General features: G+C 53.7%; 1 protein-coding gene across 2 annotated transcripts; it reads left to right on the plus strand.

Annotated features, from left to right (window-relative positions):
• The first annotated feature begins 417 nt into the window (after nucleotides 1-417).
• TFAP2E (transcription factor AP-2 epsilon) lies at nucleotides 418-22978 on the plus strand. Of its 2 annotated transcripts, XM_042015546.1 has the most exons (8): nucleotides 418-567; nucleotides 679-1125; nucleotides 1433-1484; nucleotides 14513-14731; nucleotides 17189-17417; nucleotides 17636-17754; nucleotides 20754-20895; nucleotides 21454-22978. In XM_042015546.1, the coding sequence occupies exons 1-8, from the start codon at nucleotides 541-543 to the stop codon at nucleotides 21740-21742; spliced, it is 1524 nt and encodes a 507-aa protein (XP_041871480.1). In that variant the 5' UTR covers nucleotides 418-540; the 3' UTR covers nucleotides 21743-22978. The 2 variants fall into 2 exon arrangements, with proteins under 2 accessions (XP_041871480.1, XP_041871481.1); XM_042015547.1 differs by lacking the exon at nucleotides 14513-14731 and having other exon boundaries at nucleotides 420-567.
• The last annotated feature ends 213 nt before the right edge of the window (nucleotides 22979-23191 follow it).

The following is a 23191-nucleotide window of genomic DNA, read 5'->3' on the forward strand; positions in this document are numbered from 1 at the left end:
GGCTAATAAAGTCAAACCGTAGAGCATCGCCGCGGCCCCGCAGCCCACCCGCACCCTTGGGCTCTCCCGACCCTCGGGGTTTGCTCCCCGGTGCGGCCCGGGGCGATCCGCGACAGGACTCTCAGGCAGCGCAGCCCGGGGCGGGGGCACCCCGGGTGGCACCGGGGGGAGGGTGTGCGGTACCGTGCGACAGGGGAGCGGGGCCGCCCGACGGCGCGGGGGTAGCACCAGCCACGCTCCCAGGGGGCTGCGGGTACCCGTCGCCCCTCGCCCCCCGCCTCGGCCGCCTCCCGCCGCGCCCGCTGTCGGGAGCCGTCGGGGCCCCGCGGGAGCGGGCGGCGCGTCCCCGTCCCCGCGCCCTGACGCGCGCTCCCGGGGCGGCGGGCGCGCCCCCGCCGCTATAACTGGCGTGCATGGAGTCGGGGCCGGCGCAGAGGAGCGGGCGGGCGATGGGAGACGCCGCTCCGGCGGGATAGAGGGGCGGAGACGGGGGCGCCCCCGGGGCCCGGCCCGCCCGGGGCTTGCCACGGGCCCGCACCGATGCTTGTGCACAGCTACCCGGGCATGGTGAGTGCGGGACGAGCACGGGCGGGACGGGACGGGACGGGGGGTCGGGGGCTAGGGGGCTAGGGCCGGGAGTCCGTGCCCGCCTCACCGCCGCTGTTTTCGCCGCCGCAGGACCGCGCCGAGGGGCTGCCCGGGGCGCCGGCCGGGGCCCGCCTGCCGCAGCTGCCATCGCTCAACCAGGCGCCCTACGGCTCGGCGCCGCCGCTCTGCCACACGCCCGCCGCCGACTTCCAGCCGCCCTACTTCCCCCCTCCGTACCCGCAGCCGCCGTTGCCCTACCCGCAGGGCCAGGAGCCCGCTTACCCGCACCTGGCGGACCCGTACGCGGCGCTCAGCCCTCTGCACCAGCACCAGCAGCCGGCCTGGCCCCCGCAGCGCGGCCGGCAGGACGAGCCGGGGCTGCTCTCTCAGACCCACCGCGCCCTGGGGCTCGACCCCCGCCGCGAGTACCCCGCCGTGCCCCGCCTGCTCCACGGGCTGCCCGACGGCGGCCACGGCCTCGCCGACGGCCCGCTGGGCCTCCACGGCCTCGGCCACCACGGCCTCGAAGACATCCAGGTAGGGGGGGACGGCGGGAGCGCCGGGAGGGTGCCCGGGGTGGGTTGGTTGCGCAGCGACGGGGACAGATCCCGATGCCTGCGCGACCGGGGACTACCGGCCGGGAAGAGTCGGGTCCCACGGTGTCCGTACCCCCGGACAGGCAGAAACACGGGGCAGGGGATTCCCGTTACTGGGGCTCTCTCGTGCCCTCAGAATTCCTTCTGGCCGGGGGCAGCGGGTGGATCGGGCCGCGGCAGCGCTGTCCCCGCGCCGCGAGCAGCCGGTGCCAGGAGCCGGCTGACGGCTCTTTCCTCGGTGCTTTCAGGCCGTGGACGACGGCGGGATGAACCTGCTCGATCAGTCCGTGATCAAGAAAGGTAAGAGCGCGGCGGCTCAGCCGGGAAGCGGCACCGGACCGGGCCCCACTCTTGCCTTCGGGGCTTCCCAGCGTCGGGTCCCCCCGCGTCCGCCCTCCCGCGGGGCCGCCCCCCGCCCGTCGGGAAGGGTTCGCTGCTGTCCCCGGCGAGACTTAAACGAAAGCGGCGGGTCCCGGCGGGCCAGCGCGCCCACCCCCCCCCCGGCCTGCTGCTCTCCCTCGGGCGGTACCGCGGCCGCCGCTCCTTCCCGGTACCGAAGGCCCCGGACTGGCGAACTCTGCTGTCGGGGAGCGCCGGGGCCCACCCCGCCGGCGGCCGCGTACGGTTTGCGTGGAAAGCCCGGAGATGCCCCGGCGGCTCTCGGCGGCAGCTCCCGGTGCTCCCGGTCCCGCCGCCCCCGGTCGGAGCCCCGCGCCCGGCGACGGGGGAGGCAGCGCGGGCCGCGAACAGCTTCACACCGCCCTGGGCCGCGGCGGATCGGGCCCGTTCGGCGGGACTGGTAGCGAGGGGAAGGACACTTTTAACAGAGACGAAGAGGTGGCTCAGCTCTGGGGCCAGTGCTACCCGTCCTTGCAGCCGGGAGGGTCCCGCGGCCCCCCGGGCGGCTCGTCCCCCTCCTCGGCAAAACCCGGCTCTGCGGAGACCCCCCTCTGCCGCTCCAGAAACGGGGCTTCGCTCCGGGACTGGAGGGGAGGAACAGCCCTCCCCGCCGGCGCGGGGAACGGGGCTGCGGGCAGAGGTCCCGCACGGCCCCCGGGCTCTCCCGCGCCCGGTTCTGCCCCCGGGCTGACTGCCCCCCCGCATCCCAGTGAACCGGTGGGTAGAACAGCTCAACTCCCTAAAATATTTCTGTACTAGACCTTCTGCCGGGGCGTTGGGAGAGCGAGAAGGGGGGCCCGGGAGCGTTCGGTGCGGTGCTCGGACCGATCCCTACTATGGAATCTTCCAGCACTGCTCTTGGCTTCTCCCCGCGATTTTTTACAGAAATATGTGGATGGGAAGGACGCGTTAAACCTCCGACCCCCGGTGTGAATGAACCGCAGCCGCCGGTGCGGATCGGTAACGTGGGCCAGTAGGTGCCACAGCCCCGCAGTCCCGGTGCTGGTCCCGGCCGTAGCCGATCCCCGGTAACTGCACGAAAAATCTCCCGATCGTGTGGTTGTCCCCCAGCTGCCACTGGGCGTTTCACAGGGGGAGCGGCGCTCCCGGTGCTCCCTAGAAATGGCTGTTCTAGGAACACGCGGCTGCCAGCGGGACATTAATGACCCGCGTTAATTGAGCTTTAATCAGAATGCTGGAGAGGCGTTTCATTAGACACTCGGGCGTGAGGAATGGTTGCAGGAAGCTGAAGGGTGCTTGGGCCGGGCAGGAGCACCCCGGAACCCTCGAGAAACACCCCGCAGTGGGAATGTTTGTCTGGAAGTTCGGTTGGAGTTACAGTGATTCGTTGAGGTTTTCCCCCTCCTTTTTCCAAACGCGCCATAAGTTAGAATTCTTCGTCTTCTATCGGGAGGATTTGTCGTTGTTTAGTGTCTGGTTTTTGCCTGAACATTCTCTAGTCCTCTAGTCTTGAAAAAAAAAAAAAAAAAAAAAAAAAAAAAAAAAAGAAAGGAAAAGTAAAATTAAAATATCTCTGGCTGAAGGTGGGAACGGTGCAAAGAGGTCGACCGCAGCCCCTGTGCCCATGGACACTTGCTCTTCCCACGCTCGTTCTCGTTTGGGTTTTTAAAAAATTTTTTAATGTTAATATATTTTTTCCTTACCTTTTTTTGCCTTCTTTTTTATTATTTTGATTTTTTTCTATTATTATTCCTGTGTTTGGAGCGCGAAGCTCTGAGTTTGCTGGAGAAATCGATAAATCCAAAGCCAGGAGCGTGTTTGTGGGGGGAATTGGGCAGCCACACTGGAAGCGGCGGGACGGAGCCACCGGGGGTTTCTTGGAGCGGAGGCAGCAGCGGGGGCTCTGTCCCGGCACTGCTCCGTCATCCCACCCCGCTGTCGGGGCTCGGGAGAACGGGGACCGAAGCCGATGGCCACGCTCCCCTTTCCCTGCCCCTGGAAGCTCCCAAACGGGCGAGTTCAGCTCAAAAGAAATCTGAGGAATTATAGAAGCTGCAGCCGGGAATCCCGGATCAAACGCCTCTGCCCTCCACTCGGCCCGGGGAATAAATTCCTTTACATTCGGCTTTATTTAATTTTTAAGAATATATAAAATGTGGTGGTTCTCACTCCGCTGTCTCTGTCAGCTTTGAGCTGTGTTCGGAGCCTCAGCGGGGCCAGAGCCGAGACGGGCCCCCGCAGGCGAATGACACCCCAGGAAAAATAAAATTAAATTAAAACGATCTGAGGCAGCTCCCGGCGGGTCCCGAGCAGAAAGTGCCCGAGGGGGCGGCTGGGCAGCAGGGCTCGAGGACCCCCTCTCTGAAGGGAGGGAGAGTAAACCCTAAAAAGCACAGTTTTGTCCTAAATCGCACCGAGATCCCAAATACCGATTAATCCTGGAATTCCTGACAGAATGGCTGTCGGACAGAAACCTGATAGAAACCTGTGCGTGTGAAAACAGATATCTCTCGCCTAATTAGTTGCCGAGATGCTGTTGTCCTGGTTCAACAAAATATTAATCACCTACCCCAAATCCCCAGATCTCCCTTTTAACTCAACTCCTGTCCTTGGAGCCGCATTTAGTCCCCGGTCAGGAGGAGCTCGGAACGGGAGGGAAGAGCCCGCAGCCCTGCGCTGTCCCCGCAGCCTGTCCCCTCCCGTATCCCGGGATTTCGGGGCCATCCCCACGGCAGGGGGGTCACTGCCGATGTCCCCCCGCACGGACGGGCCCCGCCGCGGGCGCGGGGCTGCGCTGCCCGGCGCGGGGAAGATGCTGCCCGGAGCCTCGGAGCGCTGTGTGGGAGCATCCCTGGCTGCGTGTGTGTTTTCCCTCCTTCCCTTCTTAAATAAACTTCCATGGTTCCAGCAGTTAATGTAATTCCAGGGATTTTGTGGGGGTCTCTGAGACGCGGTGCACTGACACCCTCTCCCCGCGGAGTGTTTCCTCGAGCCTGCAGCGCACCGGCCCCTTGGCTGCAGGTAACCCCGAATTTAGCAAGTGGAGAGGAAAAGGGGGGATTCGCCCCAGAAAGTGTTCGGGGAACCGCCCCGGGACCCCCATCCTGCAGTCCCGGCGGTGGCTGCGCGGTGCTCGCATTGCGGCCGGGGACGCCGGGTCCCCGCGGCGGGGGCAGCCCAGGGAGGCAGATCCCGGCTGGGAACAGGCGCTCAAATATCCATTTCCACCGTTTGCCCTCGGGATTGGCTCCGGTTCGTTATCCCCGTGGTGATCCCTAGGGCTGGAGGCGCCGGGTGATGCGGGGTACCGGGAGACCCCCGGTGAGGGGGTCCAGTTTGGTTGCAGGGTGCAGTGTGTGAGCTGGGATTTCACTTGGAGCAGGGAGAGATGTGATAGCTCTGAAAAACGGAGGATGGGTTTTCCCCCCGTGCTGTTGTGATAAATGGGGCGATAGATTTGGTGTGGGAATTAAATGGATAAAATCCTGGGTAGGGCAGCAGAGCATTTATGAACACCTTGTACTCCTGTTTGTTCGTTATCCTTTTTTTTCCAAAAGTATTTCAGAAAATGTTTCCTGTGTCTTTCTTTTGTTGTTGTTTTGTTTGGGGTTGGGGTTTTTATTATTATTATTATTGCTATTATTATTATTAATTTTACTTTTCCTTCCAACCATTTATGTAAGACCAGGAAGATATTAGACTGGGAAACATTGAAATTAGCTCAAAAAAGTTTAGTTGGGGCTCTGGCTGCTTTAGTCTACAGCAGCTCAGGCATTTTCTGCTCCATTTTCCTGATGCCCTGCTGTTTAGATGCCCAGGTCAGCTATCGAGGTCGGGCTGTGAGACCCCCCCCAGACATAAAACTGGGGACTCGGCAAGCCCCGAGCTCCTGGTGCAGGGTGCGACCTTCTGGTTATGAAATCAAGCATTAGGTCGTCGTGCTCAGTAGCAAAAAATCCTGCAGCTTGGTTGTAAAATAAGGAGGGGTTTTATTGCTTTCACATCCTTTTGGGATCAGCAGAAAGCTTCTGAGAGAGCCTTTTTATTACAAAGAAAAATACAAATCTCTTTCCCTGGCACCTGGGGACACGCTGGGGTGCGGGAGCAGCCCCGGGTCCTGCTGGCGGTGGGCCAGGGTGAGCTGGGGCCCTGTGGCAGCGGGAGCAGGGTGAGCCGTAGGGGCCGGTGCACCCGCTCGCGGGCACAAGTTTTGGCTGTGGCATTTTACAACCTGGAGTAGAGACAGAGCAGGGTGTGACCAGCATGGGCTCACACTGGCACCCAGGCGCACACAGCGCACGTCCCCGGGCTCTGCGGTGAGGCACTGGGACCTGGTCCTGCCACTGTCCCTCGTGTTTGTGGATGTGGCTCTTGCCACTGTCCCTCGTGTTTGTGGATCTGGCTGCTGCCACTGTCCCTCGTGTTTGTGGATCTGGTGCTGCCACTGTCCCTCGTGTTTGTGGATCTGGCTGCTGCCGCCCTCCCTCATGTCTGTGACTTGTTCCAATTTCCATCTGAGGCTTTTGAGCCACTCCGAGTGGCAGTGCTAGCGTTTCTGCTCAGGAATGTGGACCTGTTTGGCTGGATACTGGACAGACAGATGGAAAGCTGTGCCTCAGAGCCCACAGTCAGGAGTATTGCAAGAAGTAGCTGTCACTACTAAGGAATGCGGCAGAGGAGGGAGATTAAGACCGAGATCCTTAGATCCACTCGCCACCGCACGCAAGCTCCAGGTTTTGAAGCCAAGTCTCCCTGTGTGCTTCTCAAGCTGGTGGGACTGGTGGGACTGGGGCACTGGCATGGCAGCAGCGGTGCCATTTCTCCTTTGTTTTGATGCAAGGAGGAATTGACCTGTAAGAAATGTAAGAAGCCATATGCGGCAGGAAAAAAAAAATCCTGAAAGAATGGTAGATTAGATAAACATCATTTCCTGTGACGAGCAAGGTAATAAATGAGGTCATCCTGTAAAACACCTGGGGCTGGGAAGACACAGCTTTTATAGGACTGTCCAGGGCCATGGGTGGAGGTACTTGGCTTCCAGTCAGCTGCAGGGTGCTGGGTTTGCCGGGGAGCCCTCCCAGCTCTCTGCAGCTTCATTTGCGGCGGTAGTTTGCCTGAGTAGGAAAAGGGGCTCACTCAGGACAAGCCGGGTCTTGATTGGAAGTTTTGCTGCCTTAACGCTGCTCACGAATGCTTTAAAGTTTTGACAAGCCCTCGCACACACCGGGAGAGAGAGCAGCGTTCCTCAAAACACAGTCACACATCCTGATCCCGGCGCTTCCCCCTCGCGCGCACACGGTGCGCGGCAGGAACACCTACTAATCAAACAGAGAAACTTAAAAGAAAGTTTTCACTCTGAACTGCATCCAGATCACCATTCCTCCATTAAAATTATATTTTTAATGTCCTATAATTGCACCAGGATAAGCCCAGGTGTGTGTTCATGTGAGATAACACACGCGGCTACTGGTGAAGACGCTGGGCTTTGTCTCAACCTCCCTAGTGCCTCCCAGGCATGTGTTATCTCCAAGTTTCATGTACCTTGTCATGACTTACTGTTTAATTAGATGTTTTTAAATGAATTTTTTTCTTTGTTAGAAATAAAGAGCAACTCTTAAAGGGTAGGTTCAGAAAAGCCAGCTTGGGTTGTTTTTTGGCATGTGGCTTGAGCCAAAGCAGCAGCACCTCTGCTCTGGGAGGTGGACCTCAGGTGAGGCTTCTCCATGGACAGCACCAAGCGAGCACCACAGACATTCTGGGCTGGCTCTGGTGCACCTTCCCCTCCATTTTGGGTGTTGTGAGGTATTTTTGCAGTTTGGTGGCCACTGTCACATCACCACCCTGGCTCCCACAGGGGCTACGTCATCCACAGGTGGACTGGCAGTGGGGCAGCCTTCACCAGGTGACACCTGTGGTGTTTGTCCCTGCAAAGGAAGAGGTGCCAAGATCTTAATTCGTGAGACAGCACGGGTACCTGCCTCACTGGGGTCCCACAGGACAGCATAGACACAGGCAAGACCTATAGGGACCCACAGATGTCCCTCCAGCCCAGGGCCACACCAAACCTGCAGCAGAACAGAGGCAAACACAGACTATTCCTCCCAGTTTAATAATATTCCAAGATACATGATCTCAGAAAAATAATGTTTGCAATCTCTCTTAATTATTTGAAGAGCCTAAATGAGGTTCTCTGAAGTCCTAGACTAGCACTCTAACCACTAAACCATCCCACCCTTTCCTGTGTGATCCAGGGAATTACTCACTCTTGCTGTCCTTCCATTTGTTTGTTTATTTTAATTCTTAATGGAGGAACTAATTAGCAAATGTGGATGTGATGCTTGGAGCTGCTGCATGCTCAGCTCTCATCTCCCTGCCCTGTCCCCAGCCCAGCTCCGTTGTGCCCAGGTATTGCCTTCCCTTTGGTGAGAAGTGGTGTGGTTTGGTGGGAAAGGGCAGAGAAGCACCTGGGAGTGAGAGGGAATTGCTAGAAACGAGCCCAAGGTACCCAATGCAATTAAACAACCCCAAAACACAGCATGGCAGGAGCTTGGGGCTTGGAGCAGGACAAGGGGAGCTGGGAGCAGGTTCACCTTCGTGGCTTAAAAATCCATCACAGCGTCTGCCATGCGTGCTTGGGATTCCAGCCGGGCTGAGTCTCCCCACCCTCTATCTCAGGCATTTATCTGGCATCAGTCACCAGAGTGCCTAGGCGCCAGGGAGAGAGGGATCGGGTCAGGCCCTGTTCCCTCTGGACTGGTCAGACAGGTCCCAGGGAGCAAGTGGTGTCCCCAGGGCTCCCTGGGAGCCCCAAAGTGGCCACATGCATGGGAGAAAGCAGAGCCACCATCCCAGGGCTGGAGAGGTGCGAGCAGAGGATCTGACTGAGGGTGCTCAGGGAGGTTTCAAGCACAAGATCCCAGTTAGCAAAAGACGGGGCAGCCATTGAAAAATCATCTTCAGAGAGTTTGTCCCACCAATACACTGGTGTCAGCAACCCAGGGCATCTGAGCAAGGGAAAGGAAAAGCCTCTATGCTGTGAGAGTGGGTGAGCAGTGCCTGTCCCCAGAGCAATCCCGGGACAAGCCGGCAGCTCCAGAGGAGCCGCTAAGCTGAGAGATTCACGGCGCTGCGGTCAGACCCAGACTGAAACCCCTCCAGCTCAGCGGGCTGGCAGCGAGCTCGGTATGAAGGGAAGAATTTTTTCTATTATTATTCATGTCTAATCTTTGCTGAAGGGTCTTTTGCCCTTCCACAACCTGAATACATTTAACAAATTGACAGGAGCATCACAGTGGCTTCCACAGGATCGGCCGCCGCTCACCGCGACTTAGCAGCTTTGTTCTCCCCATTTAGCTTGTGGGGATCCCAGCCACACAAATTCAGGTGCATCTATAGGGAATACAGGGAAAACCTCTCAATGTATTTATTGTAAAATGGATTAAACTGTTTAAACACATAAAGATCCCATTTGCCCGGGCACCAAAGTGTTTGTGCTTCTAAAAGAATAAACTTGGGGTGGTTGATGCTACAGGCAGAGCGATGCAGTGTTCGAGGCCGGGAGCACTCGCTGCAGCACAGGCAGGGGTGACATTAGATGGGAAACTTCCCTTGGTGTCAGCAGGAATAATGTGGGTTCCCAATTCCTCTGGCTTAAATCCTCGGGCCCTCCAGCCTCCCGTTTCTAAACCTGCTCGGTTTGTGTTGTGAAACATGAATTCTATACGAGCAGAATTTGAACTGAATTTTAAATAATTATTCAGTAACTGAACTGAAATTTAAATAGTTAATTTTCTAATGTAGATATGAAAGGGCATAGCTGCAGATTCAGAAAAAGTAATTTAGAATCAGGGGGAGGGAAATAATATGAATTACCAGACTAATCTGACTTTCTCCAATGAAGTCCCTGCATCAGGGCAGCTTCCAACCAACAGCACAGGAAATAGCTCCAAACACTTTGTCACTCAAAAAGCAGAACCCAAATAATTTTCATTCATTCCCTTCAAAGGTTCAGACACCTGAGGTTTACGATTTAAGGGGACATTTTAATCACTGATATTTCGTGCCTTCCAGTGAGATGTTTCTGCGGTTACTGCTCAGGCTGTGACATCAGGGTTCTGCAGACAGCAGAATCCACTCCATGAAATGAAGCATGGAAAGGAAATATATGGGAACTCACCACAAATTAATTGTGAGCACTTTCCAAAAAACTGACAAACTTTTCTGAACAGCAGCATATTTGAGGCCGAGTCATTCCTAAATGGTAAAGGAGGAAAATGCATTAGCTGAAATTATCAATTGCATCAAGCACTTACTAATCCCCTTCCCAAGTCCTGCAGGAGCACAGGGGGCTGAGTAAGTTCTAATATTATATCAGCTGGCCATTCCTATCAAAGCACAATGTACTCAGCAGGGACCATCCATAACCAAGCCATTGTACCCACTGATTCGGGGGAGCCTGAACCTTCCTGTCCCATCGAGCCATCCCAAAGCTCCCTAGGAGACACCTGCAGTGATCCATGGTTGGGACTTCACTGGGTCAAACAGAGGCATAGAATGAAAAATGGAATTAATATCACATGAGAACTTCATATTTCTTTCCCAACCTGATGAATGGATTTGCATGGGAAACAAATGTTAAATATGGGAGCTTTGCATAGGCATGGGACCTCTCCTGATTAGCTTTCTCATGGGAATAGTTTGAAGTTGTATCCCTGCTCTCCTCTGAGGGTCCGAGATTCATTTCCCTATCAGGACTCAGCAATCTCAAAAACCCGCATATAAAACCAGGATTCTTTCCATCCTTCCATTTGAAAAGGCCGATGGTGGTGGTTCCTAGAGAGGCTCTTTGACACGGGGACTTGGTTCAGGTTGTGCATTCGAGATAAAGAAAATACCTGTATAATCCCCTCTGGGAAGAGGGGATAATTACAGAGTTCGCGTTTGAAATACAGCTGATGGCTCTGACCTCCTTCTCTGGACCATCAATAAATACCTCTCTGCTGAAACACCAGGAAATTGGAGCAGCTGAACTCTGCAGCACCTCCGCCCTGAAAAAGGGCTTTTAAAGGCATGGCGGGAGCAGCTGGCCCTGGCTCACACCCACATCCAGATATTTTTATATATGTATCTCCATCTTATAATTTACATCACAGACATTCAAACTAAGGTTAGATGAGCTCACTGACAGCTCTTCCTGGAAGACAACAGCAATCCCTCACCTCTCTGCAGCACTTTCATCAGGGGCTGCACACAACCATCCATCAGCCCTTGCTTCCCACCGCTGCCGGCCCGGAGCGGGGCAGAGCAGCAGGACCCCCGTCTAGGGAACAACCCGGCGGGTTTGGGGCTGTCAGCGCTGCACCTGCACAGCCACGGAAGCAGAACCTGGGCACCTGCAGCGGGTTTGGAGGGTGCAGGTGTCCCCTTGCCGGGCAGCACGGCTCAGGTCTCCGCCCCGCAGCGATGCCCGAGGCAGCAGAGCTGACCGGGGCACGGCCCTGGAGAGGGACGAGGGCTGAGAGGCTTTGCGGGGGGCTGGAGACAGCGCTGTTGTGCCTGAAGATGAGTGATTGCTTTGTCCCAGGTTGTCTCCTAAGGCGATTCACTGGTACCTCTTTAAAATGCAACCTCAACAGTAGCACACTCCCACTTTTAAAGGGATGTCGCAATAAAAGCTCCGATATCCAGGGATTCCGCCTTACCGAGGAACAGAATTTACCTGTGATGTATCTGGGGAGAGAAGAAAACAGACTTGTAAGACGGGCAGCGATTTGCATGTTCCCTCTGGACTTGTTTTTCCCCTCACAGCAGCCCGAGCTCCAGCTGGAAATGGAACAGAACAAATAACACCACGATAACGAACTCAATTCCCAAGTACCACAAATTTTCCTGCTTACAAATCATTTTGCAAGCAGGCAGCACATTTCTCCTATGGAAATGAGTCGGTACTTCGTATTTTTCTCTTTTTGTAGGCAAAGTTTCTTTTCCCTTAGACCCAAAAGTCGATGGTTTGCTGCCAGCCCCCGAGCACGGGCACCGGCTCCCGCAGCTCCCGGCAATCCCCGCACCGAAGACTGAGCCGGGCTGCAGATGCACCTTTTTCGCCGAATATTTACATATCAAAGTATCCATTTCCAGAAATCACAATGGTAATTTCAGCCACAGTTTTGGCGAACAAAGATGAGGAAGGAGAAGGAGTGCAGGAGCACTTCCCCTTAGGGTGGAACATCCTCAACCCGGACCATGCGGGAGAGTGAGGATGAGGAAGCAGAGGCGCAGGGCTGCGGATCGGTTCGTGCTGGATTTCGCTGGGGAAAAGCAGGAAATTCTCCAAGGTTTTCTAGGTAAAAGCCTTTGAAGAATGGGTTTGTTTTGCTCCTTCTTTTTACCTCGAACTTTAAAGGCAAGGGATGCACCTCTGCAAGGCAGAACAGAAGTGGCAGAAACTTTGTGCTTTCTTTTGGGACACTTAGAAGGCCTGAGGCTCCTCACTCCATTCACAGGATTCACAGCCGAGCAATCCATTCAGCCGTGTTTTTGTCTTTCTCCCAGCTGTCTCCTGAAAAACCCTCAGGGAGACAAGGCTGTGACAATCCCATCCCACCTGCAGCATCGCTGGAGGTATCGGGACCTCCTGCTGTTCATGGGAATTGCCTTTCCATTGCCTGTCTGCTTCAAGGGGCATCATCACATCCTGTGCTCAGGCACTGGACCAGCTCCTCCTGGGTACATTCAACACCCAAGGACTTCTCACCTGGAGAAAACTCTCACCAGAGATTTCTTGGCAAGGTTTAATTGGCTATCACAGCATCCCTCCCAGGTAGACATTATTATATTATTATCTGCAATTTGTTGCTGGAGACAGTCAAGCCCAAACCGGGATAGTGACTTGTCCTGTGTCATAACACAATTCCATGCTGGCTATACCAGACACAAGGAGATAACCCCAGGCAGGCAGGGTGTTCTCCAGCTCAGGGAAGTCAAGGCATGAAGCCTTTGGTGTTTTTGGCCACCAGGACTTGTTTGAAATCACTCTCTCTCTGCATCAGGATTTTTTGAGCCACAGAAAATGGAGTTGTGTGAGTTCCATCATCTGACAGTTACACCAGGGTACGTTTAAAAGACAAACCAGAGCTGACTCAACAGAAAAAGGCACCGCAGATGGGAGATCACAAACCTCGTGGTTCACAGCAAAGATGAAGCCAAATGTACCTGCTGCAAGCACAGGGGCAAATGACTCGCATGGGAATTTGGATCTCTCCACTGCTGCTCACACACACCTGGAATATGATGGATTGCAAGTGGCAGTCAAACTGCCCTTGAGGTGAGGTTCAAGGCAGCAGTGAGAGGCTGAGTCTGATGGAAACACTTCCTGTGAGGTGTACAGAAGAAATGAGGATCATTTCCCTTCCCACACTCAGCAAGATGCTGCCGTACGCCTGTTACTGCCACGCTGCCGTTCTACCACAGCACCGTGAGCCAAGACGATGTGGTGACAAACAGCTCAATTTCACAGCTTCCTACAGAAAATCCAGAGCTGTAAAAACAGAGGCTGTATGTAATCAGCCGGCAGCACAGCACTTCCCAACACTTGGGCAATAGCTGAAGGCTGGATTGCTCAGAAAGGCATTCCCACAGGCTGGAATTGCACACACACAGATCATGCCCACGTACCTGAGCTTTGGTAAATCATTTAACTTGCTCTGTGCCTCAATTTTCCCCAGCTGCACTGAGGAGTTGGCTTGAGTCAGGAGTGAGTTAATGGTGGCTGGTTCTGTACCAGCACCGGACTGAGGGTCAGCAATGCGTGAAGCCCTTTGAGGTCTGCCAGCATAACCTTATTCCAAAATCTGTTTTCCCTTTCAGATCTGAGCCCTCTGACATTGCCACTGCTTGCCTGTGTCCAGCCCACCTGCGGCATCCCCAGGGCAGGTCAAAATGCTTCACAGGGGTTTAAGTGAAATCTGCAGCCAAGCTCACCTGGATTTTCTGATTTAGAAGTAGCAGGATTAATCTGAATAAACAACACTTCCAGAGGAAAAACCCTCTCAGAAATGCCAGGCAGTTTAAGAAAAGAGCAAAAAAACTTTAGGGGGACATAGTGAAGCAACCAAGACTCAATAAATAATAATTGATAAATAATAAGAACAGATAACAAAGAGAAGAGGACCTTGCACTCCCCAGAAGTGCTCTGAGCAGTTGCTAAAGGTCTGAGGTCTCCTTCTTCCCCTTTCTTTGGCTGAATCAACCCAAACTCCCACTTGTGCCCTGCCATTTATAGCTTCCTGGGGTGGGCTGGAGTGACCCAGGGGTACCCCGTCCCACTCATCAGGCTGGGCTGGAGGGGCACTTGGTTGGGCACCAGCATCCAGCCCTTCCCTCATCAGCCTTTGTAGCGTGTTGTTCTGTCATTATGTGCACGAGCATCTCTGGGATGTGTTTCTGCTGACAAGCCCATCCTCTGTGGTCAGGAGTGGGACCTGAGCCTGCCCAAGCCCCTGCCAGGGGGACGAGCAGAGGGAGAGCCGGGTCACTGTGGGAAAGGTGATGTCCTACTCCCATGCCACAAACGGGTGTCTCCTATGGCTGATCCTGGAGGACCTCAGAAGGGCTGACGAGTGCAGTGACGTGAGGTGACATTTCCATCCCCAGCTGCAAAGCACCACATGCGTCTCAGGTCCTTGCTGTGCCTGGCTGCTCCTTCACTCGGGCACAGTGACACTGCAGGCCCCCACTCACGCTGGGGCTGTTCAGTGCCTCAAACCTCGACGTGCAGACCCCGTTTCTGCTCCAGAGGGTCGTTTCTCTGCGCCATAGCCAGGATGAGCCCTCGGCACAAGGCTGTGGGAGCGGCACCGAGCACTTCCCGGCTGGGCTCGGAAGGGCGCAGGGGGTCGGCGCCGGGGCGTTGGGCTGTCGGCCGCGTGCTGGGCACCCGCACCGCTCTCATGCTTCCTTCTTGTCTGCAGGCTGGCTCAGGTGCTCCGATCACCTGCTGCTTGCGGGAACAGGAAAGCAGCAACTGAAGATCGAGGGGGACTTTTGGTTTACTCAGATGACAAGAGACAATTTTGGTTCCCCAAAAGCCAAGGAAACAAAGCTGTCAGGCTTTAATGGTAGCTTGTCTCCCTCCTGCAGCATGTTTATGGGCAAACAAGCTGCAGATCAGACCAGGCAAACAGCAGCAGGTGAGGCTCAATAACACTAATTCATGATTAATGGCAAATGTGGCTTTGTTTATTCTTGTTGTATTGAGGCAATGCTGTCTAATGGATGAAGCACTGCTACAGGACTCCGGGCTCAGTTCCCAGCGCTGTCGCCCACTCCATCCCTCCCTCGCACCCCGTGTGTCCCGTGAGGCCACAAGCTCTGTGTGACACAGGCACCCTGTCCTACACCTGCACGTGCCCAAAGTGGCGGGGCTGTGGCCTTGGCTGAGGCCTTGAGGCAGAAGAGCGAGGCCAATATCCACGCTCGGTGCCGGTGCCTGCCTGGTTTGCTTGTGGCACAGAGCTGGGCTGACCCAGCTGTGCTGGGCTTTACCCTTCACAGCAGTCAGCTCCGGGGCACAGCTTTCCAGGGCTTTGTTTCTGACAGTAGTATCATTCCTAAAACCTCCAGTACGTGTTTCCCAAGTGTTGTGTCTCCATGCTGCACATCAACATCATCCCTGCCTCCCTGTCACTGCCTATGGGACAACTGGCAAATACAGAGCTGTATCCAACCCTTCTCCAGCCCAGTTTTCCATAGGCTCCGGTGTTAAGTCACACTGGTGCCAGCTGGGTTTGCCTCCTCCCCAGATGCTGTGTCCCATGGATGTGTGGTGAGGCACGATCCCTCTCCCTGCATGGCTCTGCTGTCCCCCGGGTGTGCGCAGGTCCCCAGCCACGCATGCGGCTTGAACGCAGCCACGGCATGATCGCAGGCATGCACAGATGTATCCAAATATAATCCAGGTTACAGAGTGTATCAGTTATGCACAGCTCTTCACACGATACTACAAGCAACACCTGCTCCCCAGGGGGGTCTGGTTTGGGGCTGGCCTTTCTGCAGCAGAACCCCGTCGCTGGGACCCTGCAGGGCTGCACGCCTCAGCAGCGCTGCACGGGTATTTGCAAACCACGCTCTGACTTTTGATTCTAAGGGATCCCCTAGAGACTAACCTAACCTGTTCTGGGACGGTGGAAGAAAGCTTTGAAGTTGCTCCTTCCTGGAAATAGTTCTGGTTTCCTACATCTCATGGGGATGTTCCTGTGTTTTTTCTGCCCTGGACCAACCTCAGTCATGGCAAGCACCGACTGCAGCTGCTGGCTCCAGCAGGGCACTGGTGCATCCTGCCCTTTGCTCCCTGACTTTGTGCAAGTTTTGTGCTGGGAAGAAACTCCACGTCCCTCAGCTCCTTTCCATTCACCCCTTAGTCTTAAAACATGAGTCATTTTTATGTAGCATGTGCTGATTTTTATTGCCATGCTAGCGAGTTGTTGAGCTGGATTTACAATATGCCGATTGTAAGCACCCCCTCGTAGGTCCAGTCCATGTACCCTCCCTGATTAATCCTGGGGCTTCTGTTTCATTTTGGGCATGTGTATTTCCTTCATAAACCATGGCATTTGCTGCTGTGTTACTTGCAGGAACCATCTGACTGTGGAACAGTCATTCCTGGAACCACAAAGAATGCCAGGGCTGAAATGATCTTTGGATTCTTTCAAAACCTGCTTTTTTTCCGCTGAGTTAAATTGGTTATTAATTTCAGAGCATAAAAGCCAAAGAGATTTGGCACAAATCTCAGCCACAGTTTTAACTTATAAACCTTTATTGCGTCTAAGAATGTTTCTTACGGAATGACAAATGGGAAAACAGAGCCCCTTTGCCCTGGTGTGATGCTGTAGGCCCAATGTGACGCTGCAGTCATCAGTGCCTGCCTAACCTTGTGTTAATTGACTTTTACCCATTAAGCAAAGGGAAGTTTGTGCTGGATTAATTGGGTTTGATCTTCTCAAGCTTCCTTTAGGCCAGGGATGATGAAAGTTTAGGGCTGCGGCTTGTTGTGGGGCTAATCCCAGAGCTGAAGGCAAAGAAACTCTTTCCCCCGGTTGCTGTGGGCACATAGTGGAAGCACAGCTCTTGGCCAGCCCAGCAGCTCCCAGGTTTGGGGCAGGGAATGGAGGCTCAGGTGGTTGGTCCTGCCTGGTGGGACGCAGTGTGTGCTGGCACAGGGCCGGGCTGCAGCTGCAATCCCGGGAGGGGATCGGCATCCTGGCCAGCGGGACCAGCCACGTTTTGCCTGGCCACCCACCTCCATGGAGCACCCAGAGGGACAGGGAGGGCAGCTGGTCACAGGTCCAGCCAGCGACGCTGCGGACAATCCTCAGCCTTCCAGAAGACCAGCCCAAACCTTGGCTTTAATTACAGCTGGGCTGGGAGGTGTGGGAACGCACCCAGGTGAGGGCAGCGCCCAGGCTTCTTCCTTTCCTTTAACCTTTATTTAGTTTAGTTTCATCACCCCACGTTGCTTCTCTCATTGAGGAAAATAAGGAACTAATGAGACATCCTGTGCTGCTGTCTGGGGGGAGCTGGAGAGCTGCCTGGAGAGTCTGGGTCTCTCAGCCACAGTCTCCTCTTTTATCCCTCTCCCTTGTCTCCAGTGCCCATTCCCTCGAAGGCCAACGGCACCACCATCTCCACTCTCTCCATGAACAAAGATGGTCTGATCGGAGGGGTCACGAATCCAAACGAGGTTTTCTGCTCCGTGCCCGGCCGCCTCTCTCTTCTCAGCTCCACCTCCAAGTACAAGGTGACGGTCGGGGAGGTGCAGAGGAGGCTCTCGCCCCCCGAGTGTCTCAACGCCTCTCTCCTCGGTGGGGTCCTCCGCAGGTAAGCTGCCCCAAGAGCCCCAAGATCTGTGTTCAGCACCAGCTCTTACCTCTCTGATAAAATGAGATGAGAAATTCTGGTGTGTGCTACATTAAGGAACAGTATTTTTATTGCTTTTTCTTCTTTCCTTTCAAACCTCAAAGCTTAAACTAGGACGGTGGTTTTTTTAACATGAATTACATGGAAATTTGTTTTCCCTCTTCATTTTCTCTTTTCAGAGCCAAATCAAAAAATGGGGGTCGGTGTTTAAGGGAAAGGTTAGAGAAAATTGGACTAAATCTACCTGCAGGGAGGCGCAAAGCTGCCAATGTCACCCTGCTGACATCCCTTGTGGAAGGTAAGAGTCTCTCCCTGCTTCTGTGGAGAGTGGAGTGCCAAAACTTCCATCCCTTTCATTTCCAGCTTTCCACAAACCAGAACTCTTAAAGTATGAAGTGGTCACCACTGAATGAGCATGGGAATGTCCCTGTGTAGGTCTCCACACTGATTCAAGAATGTGTCCTTTTAAATGAACGTACCCTTGGGAAGGCAGTGGGCAGAACACAAATGAAACCAAGACAGCCAAAGTCCAAGAAAATGTCCAAGCATGATGGCCCTGTCTGTGTTAGGAAGTTGGAACTGCATGATCTTTAAGGTCTCTTTCAACCCAAACCATTCTAGAACTCTATGATTCTATGTCTGTTTTCCAAAACTCAGCCATTTCGGTTGGATCAGATGCAGCCCACGGAAAAGGCTTCCCCATGGATGCTGAGTGGAGCTGTGAGCATCCTGCTGGCTGGAGCTCAGGGTATCTCTCATTTCTATGAGCTGGTTCTAATAGTTGGGTCACAGAGACCAAACACAAAAAAAGCTTGAATAAAGCTGCCAAGAATTTCACAGCTGCTCTGCAGCCCCATGTGCCCACCTAGGGCACAGCTCGGGTGCTTTCGACCATGCCTCCCTTGGGCAGCATCCCAAGCTCAGGTCCACGTCTTGTCTTGTCGCCTGTAAGAAGGAAACGCCCCATATCCAAGTCCTTCCCTCCTCCAGGAAATGAGTGAGACACCAAGGAGATGTCAAACTGCTCCAAGGTTTTGCAGGTGGAGCTCAGGTTTGTAGCAGCCACCCTCAGAGCTATGGAAAACGTGCTGCCCTGGCAGGCAGAGCCCTGCCCAGACTTGAGAGTTGTCCCTGCCTAACTCGGTTACTTCCTCCTCTCCTACTTCTCTCCACCATGGAAATGATGATGTTGCCTCCGCTTCCTCAGAGAAAAGCACACGGGGATGCAAACAAATGGAATGACAGCTCTGCCTCCCTCTGAGCTCAGGAATCCATTGTGTCCGTGCCGTCTCGGTGCAGGCAGCTGCCTTCAGATCCTGAATAGAAAATCATCTCCATTGTCACCAGCAAATTAAATGACCCGCTTCATTAGGCGGAGGTTGTTACCGAGGGCAGTTGGTTCCCGCTGAATGAAAGGCTGATTTCCATGAAAAGAAAAGAAAGAAAAGAATGAAGGAAAGAAAGGAAGGAAGAAATGTACAGTTTGATTTCAAGTGGCTGCTGATGTTTTGGTTCCTGCTTCCCAGCTCATAGTAAATAGGAGTGGTGCCATGTGTGTTTGATGAATATAATTTCCTCCTGCGTGTAAGTGTGATGGAACCAGGGGAAGGTTCCATCCCACCCAGAGGAAGGTGCCATCACCCAGCACACACAAACTGGCTTGTGCCTCTCTGCCCCAATCACACTCTTTCCTGAACATTTGCTGTCTTGGCTTAATTTGTTTTCTCCCCTCTGCCTTCCTGATGTCTAATTATTTAAAAGACACAATGGATAGGGTTTTGAGTGCTAATGGAATATTTTTTTTTACACTGACCCACAGCCACTCATACAGATGGGGAGGATGTTCCTGGAGAACCCAGGGAGCATCAGGTAGAAACAGCTCCCTTGGGAATCATACACCAAGCACTTACCCTCTCTTGGGCAGCTGCTCCATGCGAGCAGCTCCAGCCTGGACCCAGGGGAGCAGCAGGGCTGTATTTCCACTCCAGAAACATCCCTAAGCTCTTGGAAGGAGGTGTGCCCTCAGACAGGCTCTTGCTGCCTCCCTGCCCACCACAGCCCTCTGTGCACTCTCCTGCAGCCTTTCCTCCTCCTCAGGATGTGGCTCAATGTGGCTTTAACACCAAAGCCAGAGTGCCCTGTCCCCCTGACACCTCTCTAATCCAGCATCCAAATTGCCTTTAAAAAAACATTAAATGTACAGCCACTCACACACTCATGGAAGAAACAAATCCTGGCTCCAGCCCTGGCTCTGACCATGAGGTCACTCAGCTCTTTTTTATTATCCTGGTAAGAGTTTTCCAGCAGTTGCTCCTTTCTGACTGTTTTTTTAACACACAAGCATCTGCAGTTCTGATTCTTTAGGTTTACCTTATTTGCTCTTTCTTTGGAGGAGGAGATGAAGTGGAAACTATTGTTGTTATGTGGGAAGCAGAGACACTTCCTTGTAACAGGGCTCCACAGACCGAGCTCTGGGAGCCAGGCAGGCTGGGATGGGATCTGGGTTAATGCTATTAGGATGGATGGTCTAATACATGTGAGCAGCAGGGGGGCAAGGCAAATTAGCTTTGCCTGCCCGACCGGGATTTCGGGTGTTGGGCATGATCAATTGCCATCAGCTCTGATTATTTCCATGGGGATGCCTGGAGATGGATCAATTCCATCAATGGGTGGGTATTTCCACAGGGTGATGGATACGCAGCCTGCACGTCCAGCCTGAGGGCCCCCGGGAGCTGTGGGGGATGTAACCCCCTTCCTTCCTCCTGCCCCTTCCTCCTGCCCTGGTCACGGGGCTGAGGTCACTCTTTGACCCTCCAGTCTCCCTTTCAATCTCTTCTCAATTTGGAGAAGCCAAGCAGGAAATTTGGGAAGAAGTAGGGAAAGGTGCAGCAGGGAATGTTCCCAAGTAAGAAATGCCTCTGCTATTCTTCCTTTTGGAGCAGGTGTCTGAGTCACACCTAACCCTGCTCCAAGGCCAGCACTGTCTTCATGCTCTTGTAAAAGGCAGTAAAGGCAGGACCATCTGCTCTTTAGAGCTGGCACTGGCTCATTTGGCCCACACAGACTAATTGCCTTACGGATGAGAATAAGAAACTCAGTGGTGTTTCTGCAGCAAGAGATGAAGGTGGGGAGAGCTCTTGGGTGGCCACTGAGACAGGGAAGGGCCCCAGTCCCACCAGAACCGAGCCCCAACAGTGAGATGGCTGAAGCTGCTACAGAAGTCCCCAGTTCCCAGCTCCCAGTTCCCTTTCACACTGGTGTTGGCACAGTGCTGATGTTCCTCTGTCCTGCTCGCAGGTGAAGCCATTCACCTGGCTCGGGACTTTGGGTACGTCTGTGAAACGGAGTTCCCAGCCAAGGCGGCGGCAGAGTACCTGTGCCGGCAGCACTCCGACCCCACGGAGCTCCACACCAGGAAAAACATGCTTCTGGCTACCAAGTGAGTACAGAGGGCAACGAGCCACTAGCATGTTTGGTATCACCAGCCTGGGAGGGCAGTGTTAATCCCTAAAGTTTACTCTTCCATGGGGAAGGGATGGGCTACAGGAAGATGTCCAGCAAGGGGAATGGCCTGCATGGATTGAAGGGTTCGCTCCTGCATGGGAGAGGGCAACCCAGCCCCGGGGAGCACTGTGGTACTGCCTCATGTGCCCCTTCAAAGCAGGAGCAGCAGCAGTGGCTCCAGTTCAGCACCCAGGGGCTTTCCTCAGGCAGAAGCCAAAACCTCCCAGTGGGGAGGTGGCTGTTAGGGCAGGGAGCAGGAAAAAGAACCACCAAACGCACCCAGAGAAGTTGTGGATGCCCCATCCCTGAAAGTATTTAATGCCAGGTTGGATGAAGCTCTGAGAAACTTGATCTAGGAAGCTGTCCACACCAGAGGGGTTGGAACTGGATGATCTTTTAGGTCCCTTCCAACCCAAACTGTTCTATGATTCTATGACTCTGTGCCCTGCAGCTCTCCATGTGCATTGTTAGTGACCAAACCGCTCTCTTTCAGGCAAATTTGCAAGGAATTTGCAGACCTGATAGCCCAGGACCGCTCTCCGCTGGGGAACAGCCGCCCCTCTCTCATCCTTGAGCCCGGAGTCCAGAGCTGTTTGACTCATTTCAGCCTAATAACCCATGGCTTCGGGGGCCCGGCCATCTGCGCCGCCCTCACCGCCTTCCAGAACTACCTGGTGGAGTCCCTCAAAGGGCTGGATAAAATATTCATGAACAGCACAGGGAATGGGCACACGACCGGCGACTCCAAAGCGTCAGACAAAGAGGTGAAGCATCGGAAATAACAGCGCTGCCTCCCCTGGTGGGAGCTTCCCCCGGGCACCAGCGATGGCTCCAGGGGGAGAGATGACCCAGTGCACTGTTTTTTGAACTGCTGAGTTTGAACGTGTGAGGCAACTCGTAAAGCAAACAAAGAAAAGATAGAAAAAAAGAAGATTTAAACAATTTAAGAAGAAAACAGTGCTAATGAACGTAGTGAGACTGAGAGAAGCCAGGCTGATGGCTTTGGGGTTTTGCCTTTTGTTTTTTTGTAACGTGGATGCAGGAAGCCAAGTCATGTGCAATTTGATTTTATTTTGCTTTTTTAAAAACCCATCGTGAAATCCTGACATGCTCCAGGAATTTGTTCCAACTGAAAAACTGAGAGGAAAGAGCAAAAGCCTCATCAGTGCAAGACGCAGAGCAGGAGCAGCCGAGGGCAGGGGGATGGAGCGCGGGCTCTACCTGGATTTATCCGCTGGTTTTGAGGCAAACACACAGGAAACCTTCCCCTTTCCCCACCCACAGCCCAGTCCTGATGCCAGGTCAAGGAAAATTGCTGGCAGAACTGCTGTGGATTTAAAGCAGGTCCAGGCTTTGTTTACAGCTTCAAACTGAGACTCACTGTGGATTTTCCCGTGGGCTGAGGAGCCCCAAGCCACAGCACGAGGGAGGAACAACCGCAGCCGCTGGGTCCCAGGGCAGGATCGAGGGGAGCCCTCCTGACTGCTGCCCTCCCGGCTGGGAACAAGGCAGGTGAAGTTAAACCCAGGACTACATAAAACTCCACAACCTACAGATAACAGCACACAAGTTTCTAAAATTAGTAATAATAATAAATAAAGCACAAGGAGCAGAACTTGAACCAGGCCAAACTGAACTGTTCTAAATCTGTATATATTTATTTATGTGTAATTAAAATCTGAAAGTTTTAAAATGTCCAGTGCAAGTTATTTATATCAAATTGAGTTGGGTTTTTTGTTTTGCCTTTTTTTGTTTGTTTGTTTCTTTGTTTTGGGTTGGGTTTTTTTCTTTTGAAAGATGAAAATCTTTGGATTTTCTGCCATTAGAAATGGGAATGAAGTTTTGGATCCACCAAACTGTAGCATGGACAAGCTAGGCTGTGATGATGAAAACTCTAGAAGTTCTGCAGGATTTTGTACTTGCTGTTGTTTCTCTTAATGCTGCAATAGATGTACAACACCCACACCACAATGTCATTCTCATTCTCTTAATAAACCTCTTTTTATTTGAAGAAAGCACCTCCATCGTCTTTGTGAGAAGGATCCTTCACCTCTGTGGTTGTATCTTAAACCAGATTATATAAATTAATTATATGGAAATTATATAAAATTGCATAGATTGAAGAAAGAATTCTCAAGTTTCATGGCTGGGGGTTGAGTGATGCCACAAGCAGAGCTCAGGGGGTGACAGGAGCTGGTGTTCCTGCCCGGTGTCGCCAGCCCTCGTGCTGA

The sequence above is a fragment of the Corvus kubaryi genome, unplaced genomic scaffold (genome assembly GCF_017639235.1).
Source record: "Corvus kubaryi isolate FWS band 111438036 unplaced genomic scaffold, C.kubaryi_AGA036_p1.0 split3-37304, whole genome shotgun sequence".
Classification (NCBI taxonomy): Eukaryota; Metazoa; Chordata; class Aves; order Passeriformes; family Corvidae; genus Corvus; species Corvus kubaryi.